Genomic DNA, 22,566 nt, shown 5'->3' with positions numbered 1-22,566 from the left:
GGAAACAGGGTAATTTAGCAGAGGGAGAATATAACCTCTTGTTGGATTTAAGGAAGGATAAGCAGATTTGTAAGGGGGAGGGGTAGTGTTATACAAAAGTATAGACTATTTGAATGAGATGCAGAATTTACTTTTTGATGAAACTACCTATTTGGGTGTTTCTAGAAATCAAATTAATATTTACTATTCTAGGACTGATTCATATCTTGAGGAATACCTGCTGGATGGAAGAATAGATGTTGAGTTATATGACTTTTTGTGTAGAAGGGACCCTGTGATACCGTTTTTTTCGGTATACCTAAGATTCATAAAAATTATTGAAACCACCATTTAGACCTATTGTGGCAGCCAAGGGCTCAAAAATTCATCCTTTGGATGTGGTAATAGATATAAAATGTAACTCCAGCAGTAACAACAACACAAAACCAATGTCTATTCACACCACTGGAAACGGGTTCTTGGATTAGGAAGCACTGCCACGTATAGCACAGAAAAGTAAAAACAGTCCCAAATTTATTAAAACTTGTTAAAAACAAAATCTGTTAAGCGCTTTCATCAATTACATTGACTTCTTCAGAACATCTTAACAACTTCTCCTAAAAGTTTATATGTGCTGTGCAATTAATTCTTCAATTAAACAATTACTGGCAGAGTTACCTTCTTAAAGTGCACCAGTGCCATAACCTTTTTCCTTATAAAATTTCACTCAACGGTCACCATTAAATATACAGAAAGCTTGAAATATCATAAAATGCCATAACAATAATGGTTAATAAACTTTTCTCCACCTCACCCTTTAGCTTCTAATGTAGCCTTTACTGATATAGCATCATTTAAACCAGGGTGTGTAGTAGAATTCAAGCGTATTTGCCATTTAGACTCACTCTCATTCAATTTCTTGGTAATAATCTCCCCTCTAGGGTTACCCTTAACTTGTGTTAATAGATCCCTGTGTACATGTGGTTGAGAAGACCCCCCCCCTACTTAGTAAAGGATTATTGGGAATTTTTGGGTTTAATAAAGAAAGAGCTATGGACAGGGAATATTATTTTTAACAACAGATGTTAAAGATTTATTGACTAGTATTCCCAAGGGGGAGGGTGTCATGTTGTTTGAACAGGTATTATTTCAGGAATGGGAACTAGAACATGACATGGCTACACTGATTCGTGAGATAATGAGCATAGTCTTAGACAACAATCTTTTATGGTTTGAGGGAGAGCATTATCAACAGATCAGGGGTAGCCATAGGGGCAGTGTGTTCATCTGTGTGTGCTAATGTGGTTCTTCTGGGTTGGGAGAATCAGTGTGTATTAAATTGTCCTTTTTGGGGTAGTGTCAAGTTGTATGTACGTTATTTGGACAACATTTTTATTCTCTGGGAGGGTAGCGAGTCTGAGATTCCTAGGTTTATTCAGTATTTGAATTCCAGCATGGATTGTTTGGATTTTACATATCAGTATGATACCAAAGGTATAAACCACTTGGATACTTACATTTCCAAAGGAATTGATGCTTTTAGGTCAAACATATATAGAAAGGACACTTTTTGCAATGCATATTTGCATTTTCAAAGTAACCACCCCATGGGACAAAAGAGAAGTATAGTCAAGGGTCAGGCCATTAGAGTGGCCCGTATGACTTTGCACTTTGAAGATTTGGGCCCTGAATTAGAAAAGTTCTCCAGTATGTTCCAAGATAGGGTATACCCCAAATATTTAGTGGAGGAAATTTTGAATGAAGTATATGTGAAATGGGGTGTTTTTTATAAACCACTCTTGGGGGTGGGTTTCACTAAGAGTGTGAACCATTCCGGGGATGGTTATCAGACCAGAAAGTTTGAAAAAATGTGTGTATTGCAGTAGAGTTGGAATACTAATAGTATAAAAAGGGATGGAATCCAACTGGAATATTTTCAGAACACCAGGGAAATTTTCAACAAAGTGGAAGGGAAACCAATGTTCATCAACAGAATGGGTCTAAACCTGAAAAAAACTATTTGAAATGAAAATAGATAGAATTGGGGTGGAGGGTTTAGGCACTAGACCATGTGGGATGTGTGCACAATGTCCATATATTAGCAAGCAGGGTAGTATGGTTTTGAACAATAACTTGAAACGTAAAGTTACATTTAAGAAGGGAAATTGTAATACCACTGGATTAGTATATTTGGCAGTGTGTGTGTCATGTACTCACTATTAAGTGAGAAAAACAGAACGTATGTTAAAAAAATAGAGTGCATGAACACAACAATGATATAAAAAATCATAAATTATCCAGTGCTTTGTACAAGCATTCCCTTACTTGTACAGGATTTGTGAAATGTGTGTTTGGAATATTGGACATTGTTAAAATGAACCCTAGGGGTGGGGATTGGAAGAATCTATTAAAGAAAAGAGAAACTCAGCGGCAGCTTAGGTTAGCTGCAATGTTTCCACTCAGTCTGAATGAGATTGGTGCTATTGCTCCCATGTTGTTGGAAAGGGCTAATAGGTTTTATCAATATATATATATAAATTTTAAACATGACATATTTATGTATGTGAATTTGGGTTTTACATTAATAGAAATAGGTATATACTATATGTCTATATATGAATTTTAGTACGGTTTTTTGAATGTATTCAAATTTTATTACATGGTTTCTTTTATTTTGTGTACAAAACTTTCTGGAATTAATGAGGTTTAATTATGATACCATCAACTGAAAGTATTTAAATGGTTCATTTTGAATAGGAAGTTGTATTCTGATGAAGTCTCTTACAGGAGATGAAAGCCCTTAATAGTAATAAATTACTGGATTTTTATTCTACCTCCTGAGTGCATTTCTATAAAGATGGCTTTTCAGTTATTTTTGTGACATTTGTGTGACTTGGTGTGGTGTTCCTTGGTGTTTGAAAGAGTTATTAACTCTCAATTTCAAAGTACTACAAACAAAAATTCTTAGTGGACCTATAAAACAACCCTTCCCCACTCCTAGAAAAGTGAAGTATTTGCTGGACTGTAATAAGTACTGGATGATTATGAAGTTGTAGGGTTTGTTAAGGTTTCTGTGACTAAGTCTAACTTAAACAAAGAACAAAGATAATGATTATCCATGTCAAATCTATATAATGATAGTACAGCTTTGTAAAATCTTACCATAATAGTAGATGTCCTTCCCTTCACTGTTGCAGTATTCCTTCTGTAAAGGATCTCCTGCCAAGCATAGCCCAATGTCTGGACAGTATACAAAGACTTTAGTATTTACAGGCACCATATGTCACACATATGCTCCCCGTGCGGGCATAGAGGATAAAGATGATATATGGATCCACAAACTTCAGAACTGAAAAGCCCCAGGAGGAACTGAATGTCTCTAGTGTTCAGGAGAAACATGTGCATCCATAAGGAGAAAAGAGAGAAGAACCCCTGGCCAGGAGAGCAAACAGAACAGGTTAGAGCAGAGGAGAAAGAAGGGAGGAAGCGAATACTGCAGTGAAGAGAAGGACATCTACTGTTATGGTAAGATTTTATATAACTGTACTATGTCCTTCCATATCACTGTTGCAGTATTCCTTATGTAAGTCAGAATGCAAAAGCTCAATAGGAAACTTGGGTGGAGGATGGTACTGAAAAGCCCTCAGGAAATCCATGCAGGATAGCCCTGGCAAAACCAGATCTAGTCCTAGAAATAGCATCTAACTTATAATGCTAAATGAAGGTATGGACAGAAGACTAAGTAGCAGCCTCAAGGATGGACTTAGTATCCAGCCCTTTGAAAAAAGCACCAGAGGAAGCAACAGCTCTGGTAGAATGAGTCTTTACCAAAGAGGAAAGAAATTTGCCTTGAAAAGAATAAGAAGAAGAAATGGCTTTAGAAATCCAGAAAAACAGCTAAATCCAAAGACCTGGGATGAAAAGAAACAAAATCCTGCTCAGATTTCTAAATAACTGGAGTTTTATCCAAATAATACTTGAGCTGTATATGCAAGTTCAAGGTGCGAAGAACCATCTCACTGGCAGGCTGCGAAGAAGGGACAACCATGAGAACCTGAAGTTCAGAAACCCTCTTGGGTGAATTGAGTCATTGTAATGAAGCTGAAGCAGCAGGCTCAAAAGAAGCCTGAGTCAATTTTTCAAGAACAAAACTGAAATCCCAGGAAGGTGGAACAGGCTTCCTGAGAGGCCTGATATGAAGGACACCTTTGAGAAATTGTTTAACCTCAAATCTAGAGGCCAGAGGAGCAGTCAAGGACAGACAATCAGAAACCGATGATAGGTGAGCTTTAACCAAAGAATATTCTAACTCAGCATGGAGCAGATGACACAAATAAGTGAAAACTAAAGGAACCTCCACAGATAGAGGATCCTGATGCAGACAGAGGCACCAGACAGAAAATCTCTTCCATTTGGATAAATATGATTTTCTGATAGTTGGCTTCCTGGCCTTCTGCACGACTCGAATCACATCCTCAGAAAAAAGGTGCCTAAAAGAGATCAAAACCCTATCATCCACAGCATCCGTTGCAGAGTGGACAAGTGAAGATGGATAACAGACCACTTGTCTTGTGTGAGAAGGTCCATCTAGTGAGGTAACTTGTGGTGATTGCCCCTAGCCAACTGAGAAAGAAGGGGGAATCAATGCTGTCTGGTCCAAAAGTGAGTTACCAACAAGATCTTGGGAGAGTCCTGCCTGGGTTAAAGACTCAGTTATATCAGATACATTAGTATTTCTACAAACATCTACAATGTCTGTTTTAATTCTGTTTTTGGCATTTACTCAACTGTTTGGATTTTTTTCTGGCTCAAGTTTCTGAATGCTGAAGTTAGAATCTAACCATCCATTTCTGCATTACCACTTCACTCTAATTTTACATTTATAGTTATTTAACTGGAAACTATGCTGTCTTAATGTACTCAGTAGCTATACCATTGTCCTTTCATGCTCTTCTTATGTCTAGCCTCACACTAACAGATCATTAATTATATCTACAATAGATTAGGTTCATAGATTAGGTTCATAGATTAATATTAGGCTAACTGCCCTTGCGAGCCATTTTAAGCCTAGCCAACTATCCCTTGTGATACTCAAACTCTGTACCTTGTGGTTGTAAGCAAACACCTTATCCATTAGGCCACCCTCCCAAACCCACCTTATACACCTTTAATTATGAGGACAGCAGCTTTTTGCAACATAAGACTTCCAAATTCTTCAGAAGGGAAAAACACACACTAGTAAGCAGCTGCCTGGACAATGAGCTAAAACTACATGCCAAGAAAGCAATATTGTGTCCTTAGGCAAACTAGGTACCCATGCACCTACCACATATGTGACACCCCTTTGAAGGCTGACTCAGCCATTAGGGACCCGGGCACTTTCTCTGACAATGAACATGAATCCACTAATGTTAGGAGATTCTTTTAACTTGACAGACTAATCACCAAGGGTACTGCTACCATATCTAAGGATGTTATCATCCCTCTCTACTCCTCCTCCTCCTTCATCAGGTCCATAATAGAATATAATGGCCCCTTTAAAATGTAACTTTCTTAGCATATGACCCAGTATGAGAGAGATCGCAATCAAAGGTATGACTTCCTTGAGTTGCCCAGACTGCCTTGAGCTGCTCTCTCTCTCTCTCTGCTGTTTCCTGCAGACTCTTTTTTTTAAAGAAGAAACATCTTTATTAAATTATCACATATGACATAGGCAATCATGCATTTATATAAATGGAAAACTGAAGTTATGTACTCACCTTAACTATGCATCTGTATTCTCCATTTTCATTCTTCTTCAATGTATGAGTTATGGATCTGACTCGACCACATTCCACAGACTTCAGATCCAGCTCTCAAGTTCTTCACTCTACCCATAATGCCCTAGTCCATCCCCAATTTCTCAGATCGAGTTTGCTGCCTTAAAGGTTTTAATATATAATAGTAGACAAGAAAAGAAATGAAACCAGGGCTTAAACCCGGAACTACAGGTTCCAAAGGTCCATCAGGTCACTCCAGAGGATGACATGAATGGGGAAGGAGGAAGGAGAGTTGAGGAAGAATGAAAACGGACAACAGAGATGCAAAGTTATAGTGAATAGATAACGTTAATATTTGATCTTGTCCTTTTCATTCTTCTTCAACCTATGGGGCAGAGTCCCCAGCTAAGTAAATGCTGGGTGGCTCTCATTCAAGGATAGTCTGGAGAAGTGCTGAACAAAAGCTGCTCTGCTTCTGGAATTATGTCCAGTTTGTAATGAGTAATAACGGTATGAGCATTACACCAGATGGCTGCTGCTGCACAGACATCATCAATGGAAGTTCTAAACCAGAAGGCAGATGAGGTGGCCATGGATATGCTTAAATGAGTCTTAGGTGGTTTTGTTAGGGAGAGGCCTTGTTGGGAATATAACCAGGAAATGCAATCAGTTATCCATTTTGCCAATGTAACTTTAGAAATTGGAAAACCCAGCCTACTAGGTGAAAATGAGACAAACAGCTGGACTGTTTTTCTGAAATCTTTTGTTCTGTGTAAATAGAAATGTCTATGTACATCTAATAGATTTAGCATGTATTCTCTCTTGTTCAAGAATTTTCAAAAAGAAGACTGGTAAATGAATGTTTAATTTATATTTGATTCAGAAGCCACTCTTTGTAGGAAAGAATTGGTTCATAAGGTAACTCTGTCTTTATGAACAACAATGTAAGGAGCTTTTGATGAAACAGCCTGGAATTAGGACATTCTTTTTGCAGATAGAAAAGCAACTAAAAGGATGTTTTCCAAGACAGGAATTTTAAGTCATTTTTTGCTGAAGGTTCAAAGGGTTGTTGAGTTAAGCCTTGAAGTACTATTTGACAGTAGTACTTCAAAGGGTTGTTGAGTTAAGCCTTGAAGTACTACTGTCAAATACCAATGAGGTGATGGATCTTTCACTGGGGGTCTGAGCAAGAAGGTGCACTTTAGGAAACCCTTACACAACTTGGAAGCAGCCAAGCATTGTCTCCTAAGTGAAAATTTGATATGGCTGCCAAATGTACCTTGATTGTGGAAAAACTAGCACCTTCCTTAAAAAGGGAAGCTAAAAATAACACAGAAGAAGTAGGGGCAGTAAAAGGATCAATGTCATTTTTCAGGGCCCAAATTGAGAATCTTTTCCATTTAATCTTGTAAATTCTCTTAGTGGAATATTTCTGTAAGGACAAAAATATATCACAAGCTGGGGAAAATAGCTCGGGCTGTCTAGCTATTAATGGAACTGTAGAAACCATGCTGTCAGTATGATGGCGAGGATATTGGGATGTTTTATTCAAGAGGGATGTGACAGAAGATCTAGATCGGGGTCCAGTATCCAATGCGGATAACGAAGATGAGACCAAAGGAAAGGGAAGCCAAACCTGGTGAGGCCAAAAGGGAGCAATGTGGAAACCGAACTATTCGACCAAATAGGTTTCTGTAAGAACTTTGGAATCAGAGGTACTGGGGAATGTAAAGGAGACCAGAGGACCAAACGTGGACTAGAGAATTTCTCAGTGACTCACCCCAAGGAGGAATCAGAGCAAAGTATCTGCTGCATTTGCTATTGTGGGGAGAAGCAAAAAGATTGCAGCAAGGTTGGCCCCAAACAACAGAAAATGTTCTCCGCCACAGGTTGACTGAGAGACCACTTGTGAGGCATCAGAATGGACCTGCTGAGTTTGTCTGCTAGCACGTTGAATTTCACTAGACTGTGCTTTGCTACTAGAATGCAGTTGGAAGAGATTGCCCATTGCCACACTCTCATAGCTTCTCAGAGAGGGGGTAAGATCAAGTTACCCTTTATTTGTTGGTGTACCAGACCACAGATATGTTGTCAGTTTGATTCACAATGTTCTCCAGAGGGAGGACATCTTGAAATACCTGCAACACTAGTAGGACTGTTCTCATCTCTAGGGCACTGAAATGCAATTGGACTCTTGGGGTGATCACGTGCTTTGAACCATCCTTCCCAAAAAGTGCACCCCCAGCCCAGTTGGGAGGTGCCTATGGTCAATGTAGCCACTGGAAGAGACACAATGAAGGGGCAACCTACGTCAATGTCACCTGACTAAATCCACCAACTAATACTGTTTTTGCATACTGGAGTAAATTTGACTGGGAAGGACAGGGATTGTCAAAGAATAGACTACTAAACAGCTACAGTCCATTGAAGAACCCGCATATAGTAAAGGGCTAATGGGACTAATACTATAGATGCTGCCATGAAAGCTAGGGCCTGAAGGATAGGTCTGGCAGGAGAAGTAGGATGAGAAAGAATTTGATGAACCTGGGACTTGATTGTGCCTTTATGATGAAGAGGTAGAGAACCAATCTGATGCATTGTGTTTAGATGAGCACCAATGAACTCCATCTTCTGTACTGGTAGGAGCCTGGATTTGGAAATGTTGACTGTAATGCCTAATGACTGGCAAATTTGAGCCTATAATCTCTGGACTGTTCTAGGAGATGCCTGGTTGGGGCAATGAGGAGGGTTCCTATCAGCGGACCGAAGACGCATGTTTCCGAATGCATCTTGGTCGAACGGAGAACACTGAAACAGCAAAATATCAAAGCAGCATGTAAGCGAATTCTTTCCCTGGGAAAGAATCTGGTTGGCCACTTCAGTAGTTTGCCATCTACGGCACTGCAGTGCAGTCTCGGAGTTGGTATATTTAAGTAGGGAGTGTGGGGTGGGGGGGGCACAGCCTCCCACTTAATGTGATATTTTAAAGTGTTTTCTTTCTTTCTTTCTTTTTTTTTTTTTTGTTGGAACAGCAATTTTTTTCCCTTGGAAAAAAATCGCTGTTCTGACAGTTCGGTTTTGTAAGCTTTCGCTTACATGGGTTCGATTAATCACCGTTCGCTTAGCTAAGCGTTCGGTGATCTAATATAGACCCGATGAGGAGCCAGTCGTCTAAGTACTGAAACACTTGAAATCCTTCTAGTCTCGGGTGAGCTGCTACCACTGCCATGCATTTATTTATTAAACATTTGTTGACCGGGAAAGTCCGACTAGGACAGAGCTTATTTTCAGCGGAGGCCCGAGGAGAAATGCTCCAGATGCATGCAAATGCAGGGAGGACATGCAGACTCCACAAAGAAAGCACACCAGCTGAGAATCGAACCAGAGAACCTCTTGCTGTGAGGTGACAACATTAACCACTGGACCCCTGCACCACCCAGTTTACTTGGTAAACACCCTGGGGCTGTGGTGATTCCAAACGGCAGGGCCCTGAACTGATAGTGACAGGCTCCCAACTGAAAATGCAAGTGTCTTCAGGAGTGTCTGTTTATTTTGATGTGATAGTGCACATCCTGAAGATCAACTGACCACATGCAATTGTCATTGTGTAAAAGAAGTAGAACAGACTGGACCATGACCATTCAGAACTTTGATTTTCTGACATACTGGCTCAGATTGCTTAGATCCAAAATTGATCTCAGGTCTCTTGTATTTTTTGGCACTACAAAGAACCTCTAGTAATTTCCAAATCCTCTCTGGTTTGGTGGGACCTCCTGGATGACTCTTTTGATAAGCTGCTTCTGAATTTCTTGAGCTGCAGCTTCTCTCTGACTAGCTGGGATGTTGGGAAGCTTTCCTCTTTTGGAAGTTGGCATTTGGAATAATGGTATAAGATAACCTCTGGATAATATTTTTAGCACCCAAGAATCTTTTGTTATAGTAGCCCAGGTGTCTGGGTGCAAGGACAAGCATCCCCTGACTACCTCCACAGAAGAGCAGTCGAGCAACCCTTCAGGAGCATTGAAAGGGTCTATATGGAAAGGAATCTTGTAAATCCTGATTTTGTGGGCCTCTTTTGCCACGAGGAAGGCATGTTACATTTGAACTACCTCCTGTGCCTCTGAAGGAGTTATCTCCACATGAATCCTGGAAGGATCCCTGGGATTTATGGAACCACATTTTCTTGCCTCCTCTTCGATTCCTTAAAAAAGATCATTGAGGGGCAGAAAAGCGAATCCCTAAAGCAGACAGAGTCTTTCCTTCCTGTTCACTGTGGGGAAAGTGCTTCTTTCACAAAAGGGTCAGACAAGGATGTTCTATCAAAAGGAGCATTGATGACAGAAGACTTGAAAGGCTCCACAAAATCACATAACTATAAGGCAATGCCTGAACTGGTGGCCAATGAGGTACCTTCTGCAGCATGCAAAATTAACCTTGTGGATGCATTGGAAATAGATAAAAGAGTAGCCATCTGTGAGGATGATCTTTTATAATCCTCTGCAGATATGGACTCCAAGACAGATTTTCAGAGTTCCTTGGTCAAATCCCTCTGCAGTCATGTAAGGTGCACCTAATATTTCAGGGACCTCAAGGCAAATGTCACTGAAGCAAACACATGCTTTACAAATCTGTCCAATGCCCTGGACTCTCTGTTAGGGAGGATGGACAGAGGAGCTCTGTTCTGCTAGCTCTTTCTTGGTGGCTGCCACTACAACCATTGCATCAACAGGGCTCCTCCTTTGCGCAAATGGGGTTTATCTTTTGGAGAGGCTAAATTTTGTCTGGAAGACGTGGGATTGGTTCATCAGAATCCAGTTCCTTCCATGTCCAGCAAGAGGTCAATGAGCTCACTGGATGGGCAAGTCACCCAAGATGCAGATGGGCCAGCACCAAAAGCCTCCAGAAATACTGATTCTCTAGGGGAAGGACTGTCTTAGGACCAACCACCTTTCTGCTTAAGGATCTCCAAAATGTCTCTAAATGAGATATCAGGTGGTGATCCTGGGGACCATTCCTCTTCATCAAAGCTAGTATCTTCGATGAGAGATTCCAAGAGGGAACCTATGTTGCCTCCTTTTACATGTTTTCTTTCAGTGAACCTCCTCAGCGGGATGCCCAGGAGAGGTGTGGGGTCAAAGATGTAATTTTATTCCGCTCCGATACTGGTACTCTCAGATCCCTGGACTCCAAAACCAAAGGACAGCTCGGAGACGGAAATACAACTGTATCAGGGGTGGAAGGAAGGCTCATGGATCCGATAGGAGATGGAGAGAGTATAACCCCCATCTGGATGTGAACTCTGAGGAACTTTCTCATCATCCTGTCCACTTCAGCTTTGAAAAGACTCCTGGAGGACCTGGCAGATGAGACAGTGGACTGAGGTCTAGAATATTTCCTTGGAGTTTGCATGCGGGGAAATTGGAGCTGAGGAGAAACAGGATCAACAACAAACTTGGGTAAGCAAGTTCTTGGTGTATGAGAAGTACCAGACGTCAGATCTGATGGTTTTGGATCTGTAGGTTGAACAGTAGGTCTGACTGAAATAACTTTTGGATCCGAAGTCAGGATCTGAAGTTTTTCCCTTCAGACCCGACAAAGTGGGATCCAATGATCTCTGTATTTTTTTCTGGAGGCTCCAGGGATGATGAAGTCTTCTTAGACTTAACTGGAGATCATATTCTTTGCTGTGATGGAACCTTGGATGATATGCTGATGGTCTGAGCACTGGAGGAGGAGTAAGAGGAAGGGGGTAATAACCCTTTGAAGACTAATTTATTCCTCCTGTCTGCGATAGGCCTCGAGTTAAATGCAGTTTGCACCTAGCTGTGCTGCCCCTAAACAGTAAACACTCTCCCTGTAGGCATCCAAATTCAGAACTTTGTGCCCACAGGAAGTGGATTTTTTAAACCCAGTAGGCTTTTCAGCCATAATACTTTAACAATAAAGGAAAACACAGAAACAAAAAATATTTATTAGTTACTTTTTTATTTAATTTTAAATAAAAGTCTACAGTAAAAAAAATACCAACGACAGTAGTAATGTATACTCTGTCAAACTGGATAACTAAAGAGACAGAAAAAGAGAGATAAGAAAAAGGTACCAACAATGGTAAGTAAGAGATTCCCTTACTCAGGTAAAAGAGCTAACAATAAGAAAATCTGAAATCCAAGAGGGAGGAACTATATAATAAAGCAGAAAGAAAGAAAGAAAGATGTTTTGTAAGAAAACACACTTGCAACACACCTGAAAGGGATTGAAATACGCTCAGAAAGAGGATCCAAGTTCATGTGCGATGGTGGCAAACGACATCTGAGGTACTGGGGATGAAATACAGCATTATGGGTAGAGGGAGGAGCTCAAGAGTTTATGCCAAAGTTTGTGGAATGTGACTGTGTCAGATCTGAGGCTGGATCCGGAACACATACATTGAAGAAGAATGAAAAGGACATCAGATCAAACCATATTGACATATTTTTAGTTGCAAGCATTATACATCACTTACAATCTATCCAGTTATTGTCAGTCAAACATTACATGGCTCATTCAAATCCTACCTTCTTTTAATCCTCATAAATTATTGGCCTCTTCCCATCCTAATACCTTTACATCTTTAATTATTAGCTCCCAATACCTAGGTTCCTTTGAAGTTTTCTCCAGTAAATTCCAGCCACCTCTTGCCTATTGTCTGTATCCCTAATTGTATTCATCCCTATTGGCAGAATCTCCTTTTTCCACATTCCTGTGTTGGTTTAATTCTTATAATACTTTCTGCTATTTTATGAATATAATATTCTGTATGGTTATTGTTATTCTCCTTAAGTATCTGCATCCACAATCCCCATCTCTCCTTGTTTTTTGAGCTTACCTCATTTCGTCACCATCCCTTTCCACTTTGAATTATAGATTTCTGCTTATGCTATGTATAGGAGCCTTGACTGTGTGGGTCTGAAATACACCTTCAAACTGGGTAATCCCAAATCGCCTTGTTCTATTGGAAGGATCAGTTTATTTCACTTGACTCTTGCCATCTTCTCCTCCCAGATAAAAGTCTTCAAACACTTTATTAATTGTTATCCATAACTTCTCCTCTGGTTGATAAAAATATGCCTGACCTGTGTATAAAACTAAAGGGACTAAAAACATTTTGACTGCTTGTATCTTGCTATACTTATCAATATAACACACCTTCCAGTTTCTCAATTTTTGTATTATCTTTTGTTTAGTCTCTTCCTGCACATCTTTAGCTGCCACAACAGAATCCTTTTTATGTTTCCTACAGGCTTTTGAGAGGCGACCTTGTCTAGCTTACAAAGCCTCAAAGAATCCTGTGTGACCTCTGCACATCTGCAAAACTAATAACACCCTAAACACCCACTCAAGAGTTCTTAACTTCCACTGAAACATAAATAAGACCTGGTAGTGAGGGAAATATATATCCCAGAGAATCTTTACTTTAAGGAACGAACTTCCTTTGAATGTAAAGCAAAGTAGTTTCCTGATCCTGTTTAAGAGAAACCTGGATGAATGGATGTGCAATCATAACTAAACCCAGGGTATGCCCCCTCAAGCCCTCATTGAAAGGGGTCAAAACTAAGTATAAATTAGTCATGTCAAAAGGTCCCTATGATTTAAGGTATAGTGGCTAGGCTACTAATGGTATTCTGGATCAGCAGCCTAGTACTGACCTATGAACCTGAAAGAAAATGACAATAGTGTGGTATATCAGCAAAGCATGTCTGACAAATAGCCAGACACCAGGGGTGACTTTAGATAAGCAATAGCCAGATCCGATGTATGATACCATGACAAAAAATGAGAAAACAAGAACACAGATGTCAGACGTGACTCATGAGCTGATGCCAGGGTGCAGACCAATAGTGGATCCAGTGCACTGGGTCGGGCTGACATGAAGCCTAATACAAGTGGTAGGCCAGTGCTAAGGCCAGAGATAAGTGGTAAACTGATGCTGTCTGATGCCAATCACAATCATGGTCTAGTACAATCCAGCCCAAAATCATATAGGTTCATAGGTAGGTACTAGGCTACTGGCCCTAGGGCCTATATAAGCCTAGCCAAATGGCACCCTGGCTTTTGCCACCCAAAAAAAATATTTTCCTGTGCCCCTGTCAAGCAGAGCCACAGAAGTGATCCCCGGGGTGAATTTCCTATCTCCCATCCAATCATCAAGATTTTTCTTGAAGAGTGCTAATGAGGAGCTTTGTTTGATATAGATAGGTAGTTTGTTCCAGAGTATGGGAAGTCTCTGCGACAGGAATCTGTCCCTCCAGCATGTTCTGTTTATTGTGGTGACAAGGTTTAGGTCCCTAGAGCATGTAGCTCTGAGGGATTGGGATTTCTTTAAGTGGAGCATGTCCAACAGCTCTGGGTTTGACATAGCTTTGTATGTTAGGCAGACATCGCCTCTGAGTAGGCGATATGCGACAGAGTAAAGCTGGAGTTTTTTTAGATGGTCTTCATAGGGCATATGTTTGAGGCTGGTAATCCTCTTTGTGAGGTATTTCTGTGGCCTTTCCAGTTGTTGCAGATGTCTTGTGAGGTACATACCAAAAGGGGAGTTGTCCTCTATAATGAGTCTTATGAGTGATGAGTAGAGGGGAACAATGACTTCTTTTTTCCTGGATGAGAAACCTTTTGTGATGAGGTGCGCCACATAGAAGGATTTCCTGACTACTGTGGCGATGTGGTTATCAAAGGAGAGACTACTGTCCACCTGTGTCCCAAGGTCTCTTATCACACTTTTGGTGTTAAGTAGACTATCACCTATGTGGCAGTTCATGGGTACAGAGTTTTTACCAAAAGGGATGACAATGCACTTTTTGGCATTGAGCTTGGGGCCATGGCTTTGACACCAGGCATCTGTCTCATTGTGTTAGTGTCAAAACTCTAGGAGTTTTTATTATGGCTCCTAGTCTGCAGTCATCTGTGAACTTTGTTACCCAAAGACCTTCAGTGTTAGCCTGTACTACAGAGAAGTAGATACAAAACAGGAGAGGACCCAGGACTGAACCCTGTGGTACTCCACTTGTCACTGGTCTGAAGTTGGATTTGGAGTCTGCTGCTTTCACAGTGTGGGTTCTGCCAGTGAGCCAGTTGGCAACCCATCTTGTGACATAGGGATTTATACCTAGTTTAGTGAGTTTATCTATAATTCCAGAGTGGGGGATGGTGTCAACAGCCTTGGCGAGATCTAGATAGGCTGTGTGAACCACCTTACCCTCATCTACAGCTTTGGTGACCGCTTCAAAGAAGTCTATCAGGGTTAGGAGACATGATCTGCCTTTTACAAACCCAAACTGGGTAGGGTCCAGAGTTTGGAGATTATCAATGTCATTGTTTATAAGTTCCATGATGATACGTTCCATAGCCTTGCAGACCAGGCTCGTCAGGCTGATGGGGCAGTAGTTCCCAGGGTCCGTGGTGGCTCCCCCTTTGTGGAGTGGGATAACCATTGCTGTGCGCCATTCAATGGGCACAAAGCCTGAGGTGAGGCTATGATTAAACATGGTACTTAGGTGGGGTGCCAGTTCGTTCTGTAGTTCGTGCAGAACGCAACCTGGGATGTTGTTAGGTCCCATGGATGCTGTGTTCTTGGCTTTGGAGAGTGTGTTTTTTACCTGTGCAGCCGTGACTACAGGATATGACAGACTAACATCTCAGCTGCCTACATGGACTTGACCAAGGCCTTTGATATCATCCCACAATCTGGCACTGTCGATAAGCTAATCAAACTAAGTGCAAATTCCTTTGTTGCTTAGACAAGAAGAAACAAGAAAAGGGGGAATAAATTCAATATGTCCAGTGCTAGACAGACATAAAAAGGAGTTGATGTCAAAGACATAGCTGAAAAGCCATACATGATACAAGGGCTAATGACTGGAGGTACAATGAAGTCAGACCTGGACCTGGCAAAAGAAAGCCACAACCAGGACAAGAGAAACTGCCAGCTTGACTGGCTGGGAAACCAACTTCTGGGAGGTCAATGCTGCTCTAGGAGACTATTGGGGAAGGCACTTCAAAATGTCTGCCAGCAGGTCAACCAACATCTGGAAAAATATTGGGTTGGTTCAAAGGATCATAGGAGGTTACTAGGGTAATGGCCCCAGGGCTCTTACAAGCCTAGCCAATTTCAACCCATGTTCCCAAGGGTGTCTGGTTCAAGCAGACACTAAAATCAGCACCTACTGCCCCTGTCCAAGAGGGACACAGGTGGAACCCGGGTTGAATTTCTGGTTACCCATCCAAGTGTCCAAATTACATTTAAATAGGGCCAAGGAGGGCCTTTGTTTTACATGAATAGGAAGCTTGTTCCAAAGGTGGGGCGACCTCTGTGAAACAAATCTGTCTCTCCAGGAAGTTCTGTTGATGTCATATACCAGGTTAAGGTCCTTTGAGCAAGTGACCCATGTGCCATTTGACTTGCGAATGTGCAGCATTTCCACTGAAGCTGGGTCAGAGATTGCCCTATATGCAATGCACAGGTCGCCTCTGAGCAATCTGTAGGACACAGAGTAAAGTGACAATAATTTCAGTCTGTCCACATAAGACAGATCTTGAAGGCCCTGAATTTCCTTTGTAAGGAACCTTTGTGGTCTCTCCAACTGCTGCAGGTGTTTGGAAAGGAACATACCAAAGGGAGTGTTGTAGTCTATTACTTGCCTGATGAAGGAAGAGTACAGAGGGGTCACAACGTCTTTTTTTCTGGAGGCAATTACCTTACCTATGAGATGAGCAATATAAAATGCCCTTCTTACCACTGTGGAAACATGGTGATCGAAATGAAGGCTGCAGTCAACCTGAGTATCCAGATCTCTCACCACTGATTGTGTGCTTAGAGTATTGCTATCGATGTGATAATTTGCAGGAACATCACCCTTGCTGAAGGGGATGATAATGCATTTTCTTCTGCATGAAGTTTAAGACTATGACTTTGGAACCAGTCATTAGTCTTTATAAAACCTTCTTGCAAGATGCTGACATCACTAGGGGTTTCAATGATCACTTCCAGTTTGCAGTCATCAGCAAACTTTGTCAGCCACAGTCCTTTAGTTTTAGCCTGTACTTTGCAGAAATAGATTCTGAACAGTAGGGGTCCCAGAACCAATTCCTGTGAAATAATACTGGTTATGGGTATGCTGGAGGAGGTGGAGTCCCCTACTTTGACCGTATGAATTCTATCAGTGAGACATTTTACAACCCATCTGACAGTATATGGGTTGATACCCAGCTGTGTGAGTTTATCAATGATACCTGAATAGGGGATTGTGTCAAATGCCTTGGCTAAGTCTACGAAGGCTGTATGCACAGAATTGCCCTCATCTAGGGTTTTGGTGACTGTCTCGAAGAAGTCCACCAAGTTTAACAGGCGTGCTCTCCCCTTGCCACAGCCAAACTGGGTGGGCTCAAGCATTTAGAGATTTCTTATATCTTTCTTAATAAGGTCCACGATGATTCATTTCATGGCCTTGCAGATAAGCCTGGTCAGGGTAATGGGTCTATAGTTCCCAGGGTCCGTGGATGCACCCCTTTGTGCAAAGAGATGACTGTAGCTGTTTTCTATTCTGCTGCAATGAAGCCAGTGCTTAGGCTGTGACTGAAAAGGGTGCTCAGTGGTGATGCTAATTTCTGTTTTAACAGGTTCAATATATGTAGTACCATTAACTACGTTTTCAGCGCAAATCTGGGCCTTACCTTTGAGGTTACAGATGCAATTAAAGAATGCCTTGTGATTATCCTTAGTTAGGGAAGCTAATGTGGATTCGTAATTAGCTTTGGATGACTTCACTATTTGCTTGTTTAAGATGAGGAGGGAGTGTTTCCAGTTTTGAGACCATTCATTCCTACTATTAGACAGCAATTTCTTTCTCCTATTGTATAGCCATATTGTTGGCCATCAGGCAGGTTTGTTTTTCTTTGAAGATCTTGCTTTGGTTCTATCAGGCATGGCAGAGTCAATACAATTGTACAGGTGCTTGTATAAAGCATTGGTGTATAACTCAGCAGAGGTGTCTGTTCTATCAGTGGGGGGAGGGGCTACGAAGCTATTTATGCTGTCACATAACAGGTTGTAACTGGCCTTGGAGAAGTTTTTTTAGTCTAGTTGTTGCTGGGGGGGGGGGGTCTTGTGTTATAGTTACTTCTAGCAAGACTGATTTGTGGTCAGATCTCACCAGGGATGGCCACACACTGGTGGTGGTGCAGCAGTCCCCCATGTCGCTGAGCACCAGATCCAGGATGTTTGAGCCCCTTGTGGGTGTGTCAACCAGCTGGTTCAGGGGCATTGGAGTTAATAAAGTCCAGGAACCTTTGAACAAGTGAGTTAGAGTACATGTAATTTACCCAGTCAATGGATGGGTAATTAAAGTCACCCAAAACTAGGGTGTTTGGTTGTATCTTGATTAACTCAGGAAGTCCTGATTCATGGAGTGGGTCCTACAGCTGGCAATTACCTGAAGAGGAGTCTTACCTGCAGTCAACTGCACCTGAAGTAATTCAAGGGAATCCTGCTGTTTAACCAATCCAGAGGTGTATTTACCTTTAATGAATATTGATACACCACCTCCTTTAGTTGTCACGCCTTCAGTTCATGTTCTGAATGCGTGGAAGGAAATGTAACCTGGTATAGCTGGTGTGCCATCTGCAGCCTTAAACCAGGTCTCAGTGACTGCACAAATGTCAGCATCTTCCAAGGTGAAGACTGCTTCCAGTGAGTGCAGTTTCTTGTTTAGACTCCTAGCGTTTAGCAGCATAATCTTGAGGTTGTTTTTAGAGGGTATTTTTTATGTCGGGAATTTTGTTGTTGTGACATTGCCTAAAAAAGGCACCAAGGGGGTTGCAAGAGCCTTAGCCAGTAACTAAAATCCCAGGGGTGACAGAAGAAGACCAGCTCTGGCAAAGCATCAAGGTCTATCAACCATGTCATCCCACTCTGATAGATAATGGATCCCCTCTGAATGACACCAGAAACTAAGCCAGTTGTTGAAGTCAATTACGTTTTGTTTGTATTGAGGTATCATCCTAGGTGAAGGTAAAATGCTGCTTAAAGCTAGGGTCTTACTCACCTGAAACACATAATCAGAGAGCTCAGTCATATCTCTCTTCATATAGTCCAGTGAGGTATGTCTTAAGTCGTTCACACCAACATGGACTATGATGGAGTCATAACAGTGCCTGTTGTTGAGAGACTTGAGTGTGTGTGTGTGATGTGGCAGATCCTGGCACCTGACAAACAGCTGACTGTGACATTTTCCTTATCTTATGATCCTATGATCCCTTGCAGTGTTTAGACTTCTTTTCCTGCTTTTCAGTTTCGGGGACATTTTTGGAAAGCAAGTTCTCCAATGTAATCCTTCTTCTGGTAGTTTTACTAAATAGCAACAGAAGGAGCATGCGTTGCTATCATGTCTGAGACCTCATCACAAAAGGCACTTGAGATGCAAATATGTAGGAGGGATTTACATTATACATTCTTACTTATTACGGGAAGCCAGGAAAATAGCAGTTGTGAAGCTAAAGTACAAAAATATGATGAAAAACAGAGAAGAAATAGTTCCAGCTAAACCTATGTCAGAAAAGCAACTTTGAGCTGCTTATGCTGAGTTCATCAAATAATGGTAGAAGACAGGAAGTGACTACTCACAGCAGGTGGCTACTGCTGCAAAGAAGGAGTCCATAACAAAGTTTGAAGGAAGAAATTCCTCCAAGCTTACAAGAAGAGCACAGAACAAATCCTAATTTTCTGCTGAAATGTGTTCTTCAATTCTTTAAAAAAATTATTTTAGTTCTTAAACTATTCATCACTGAAGTAAAGTAACTTACCTGTTTTACAAACATTAAATAAATAAATACATATTCATCAGGGGCCAACCTTTTAGCATAACCTGTGATCTTTTAAGGATCTGCTAGACTGTTGAGGTAATGAATTCATTGTACTGTTGTGTAAGGCAGAAGGTCATATCCAATTCTACCTTCCTATGCATTCCACTCAGAAGGTAGACTTTATGTTATTGTTGTTGTTGTTTGTCTTTTCGGCTTTTCCCAGTTAGGGGTCGCCACAGTGGAACTCCGGTCCGCTAATGATTGGCAGTTGATTTTTATGGTGCCGAGTTGCCAGCCTGACGCCCAACCTTTAGCGAAGGCACGCCCATTCATGCATGACTTTCGGGGGCCACTCGACCACAGGGAGGACATGCAGACTCCACATAGAAGGTACTCTAGCCATGAATCAAACAGGAGAACCTCTTGATGTGAGGCAACAACGCTACCGCTCTACCACCGCGGCTTTCATAGAAGGTAGACTTTATGTGTTGGAAGAAATTAAAAATAATACAGAAGTAAGAAACAAGAGTGTCCCTTGCTATGAAGTAAAAAGAAAAAAGTGCAAAACAAAAATTGTGCTGAAAAAAGTTATAGAATGAATACATCTCTTCATATGGTAAAAATGTTAAATACCATATTAAAATAATGTTGTATTAGATTGGCTCTACTGTACACACAGGCTGAGATAGTAGGTTTCTATGCTGACATCAAACTGGTGAGCAAGAGAAGATCAGATATGAGACCAGCACATGGAAATGTAAGTACTGTACAAGCATACCCACAATGTCACAGACTTAGTGGGTTCAAGACTCAAGCAGTGAAGTAGTATTTTTATATTTGCTGAAACATACAACACACTACAATAGTGTTGTAGACACCATGTGCTAGTGTTCTTTGCAATTAGTTAACATACTGCTTCTCACTCATGGAAGGGATCATTCTTAACACATTCTTGGTTGAACAAAAAAGAAAGCGTGGGATCCTCAGACCTTGTAAGTGTATATGTGGTATGCTGCAAGCTTGGGAGATGCAAGGGCTAACTTATTTCTGAATGTGGTATTTTTCAAGGCTGCACATAAGACAAGTACTGCAAATTAAGATTTGGAGAATTTATTTTAGTTTAGTTTATTGTAGGTAGGTAGGTTGCATGTGAGAGCCCTTTTACAAATATGCGCCATTATAATAATACAAAAATAAAATAGAAAAATTAGAGAAAAAAAAATCAAAACAGAAGAGTGGATAATCCAGGCATGCTTTGACGAGTTCCCCAAAATGGCTTATATTTAACATGAGCATTCCTAGGGCAAGAGCAGTGCGTATTGCATGGAAGCAGTTTAATAAAAAAAAGGCACAAACGTTTTAACAAGCAAAAAGTTGGCAAATGCGCACCAACAAATTACACCATGATGTCACACAAGTCTTACCTTGCACGTTTGTAAGCCAGTCAGGCTGGTTATAATGTTCTGTTGCTATAGACACAGTATTCAAGAACACCAAGAGAATGACCAGCCAGTAAAAGAAAGCAGATTTTACTACTGTCCGACATGTCCTGCGGAATAAACGGTTCCAATGGCGCCATCTTTTACTAGATACAAAAAAAAAAAACAAGGAAAAGAACACACAGACACTAAAAAATGTTTACACATACAGGCCTTGGTGTTTAAGACAGATACTAAGATGTTTTGACAGAACAATCCCCCTCCCATCTCACACACACACACACACACACACACACACACACACACACACACACACACAAACCTACAACATAGCTGGTTTTACAGTAAAGAGCAGGCATCCAACTATTACTTAATTTAAAATGTAACCAAAATATGATAATGAAACAAAAAAAAAAAGGCTAATATGATAACCACAGTACAATGACAACTGGACATCAGTTTTTTCTGGGAAATGCTGAAGAGGAATGCTCAGCAGGCACTAATTATGTGACAAGGCATTTGGCTTCCTAATATGGGACAACACAGACATTTTCTAGGTACTACTTTCCAATAGACTTTTACTTCTGGATTAGTAAGAATTTTTTTTAATGGACCACAGCTTAGGATTTTGTATTCTGCAGCAAATGCAAACAATATAGGGACACAATAAACTTGTTAAGACACCAGTCCAACAACCCTACTCTGTCTGGAAATCAAAATGCCACAACATCGAAACAGCCTTTCTCAGGGCAGAGATGAGAGATGAACATTACACAAGACAGAAAATGATTTTTGCAACACTATTCAGTTTAAAATAAGAAATGCCAAAATGACATGACATCCTTTCCAGGAGGAAAAAATGTTAGCTCAGAATTGGACAGGGTTACATGTATAGAAATTAATTCTAAATCACACTGTTACGTGACAGTAATGTACCCGCGGTGGTGGTGCTGCGGTAGCATTGTCACCTCATAGCAAGATGTTGTCCCGTTCGATTCCCAGCTTGAGCATCTTCTGTATGGAGGCATACGTGAATGGGGCATGCCTTCATTGAAGGTTGTGCGTCAGGGCTGGTAACCCAGTACGTAAAAATCCACTACCAATCATTAGCGGACCGGAGTTCCGCTGTGGTGACCCCTAACCAGGAAAAGCTGAAAGACACAAACAAACTGTTATGTGACAGTAATACTGAGATTTAAATCCATGTTGCCACACTGAATTATGTTACTTGGTCCCATGTCTACTCAGTTTTATATTTATTGCATATGTTACAGTTCAAGGCTTCTGATTTCCTATTCTTAAATCTGATACAGTGTCTAAACAGTCCAAAACATGTCCACACATCTGGTGGACATGTGTCTTCTAGATATATCAACCTTTTTATAAATAAATTGTATTTATTTTATTTCACATTTGTTTACCAGGAAGTTCCGACTGGACATATATCCATTTACAGCAGAGGCCCGTGGAGAAAAGCTCCACAATGAATCATTCAAACACACAATAGTAGACATTTGGATAATAAAATACATAAAAAAACTATGATTAACAAA

General features: G+C 40.9%; 1 protein-coding gene across 3 annotated transcripts in view; it reads right to left on the bottom strand.

Annotated features, from left to right (window-relative positions):
* Nucleotides 1-22,566, bottom strand: part of CACNA1S (calcium voltage-gated channel subunit alpha1 S) — a 3,469,037-nt gene that overhangs the window by 2,368,225 nt on the left and 1,078,246 nt on the right. For all 3 annotated transcript variants that reach the window (XM_044076603.1, XM_044076604.1, XM_044076605.1), the window contains one exon: nucleotides 20,999-21,159. In XM_044076603.1, coding sequence (XP_043932538.1) covers nucleotides 20,999-21,159 — 161 coding nt within the window. The remainder of the gene's footprint in view (nucleotides 1-20,998; nucleotides 21,160-22,566) is intronic.

The sequence above is a fragment of the Protopterus annectens genome, chromosome 7.part0 (genome assembly GCF_019279795.1).
Source record: "Protopterus annectens isolate FY-2018-M chromosome 7.part0, PAN1.0, whole genome shotgun sequence".
In the NCBI taxonomy this organism is placed as follows: Eukaryota; Metazoa; Chordata; order Ceratodontiformes; family Protopteridae; genus Protopterus; species Protopterus annectens.
This window is presented reverse-complemented; position numbering and strand designations above follow the sequence as displayed.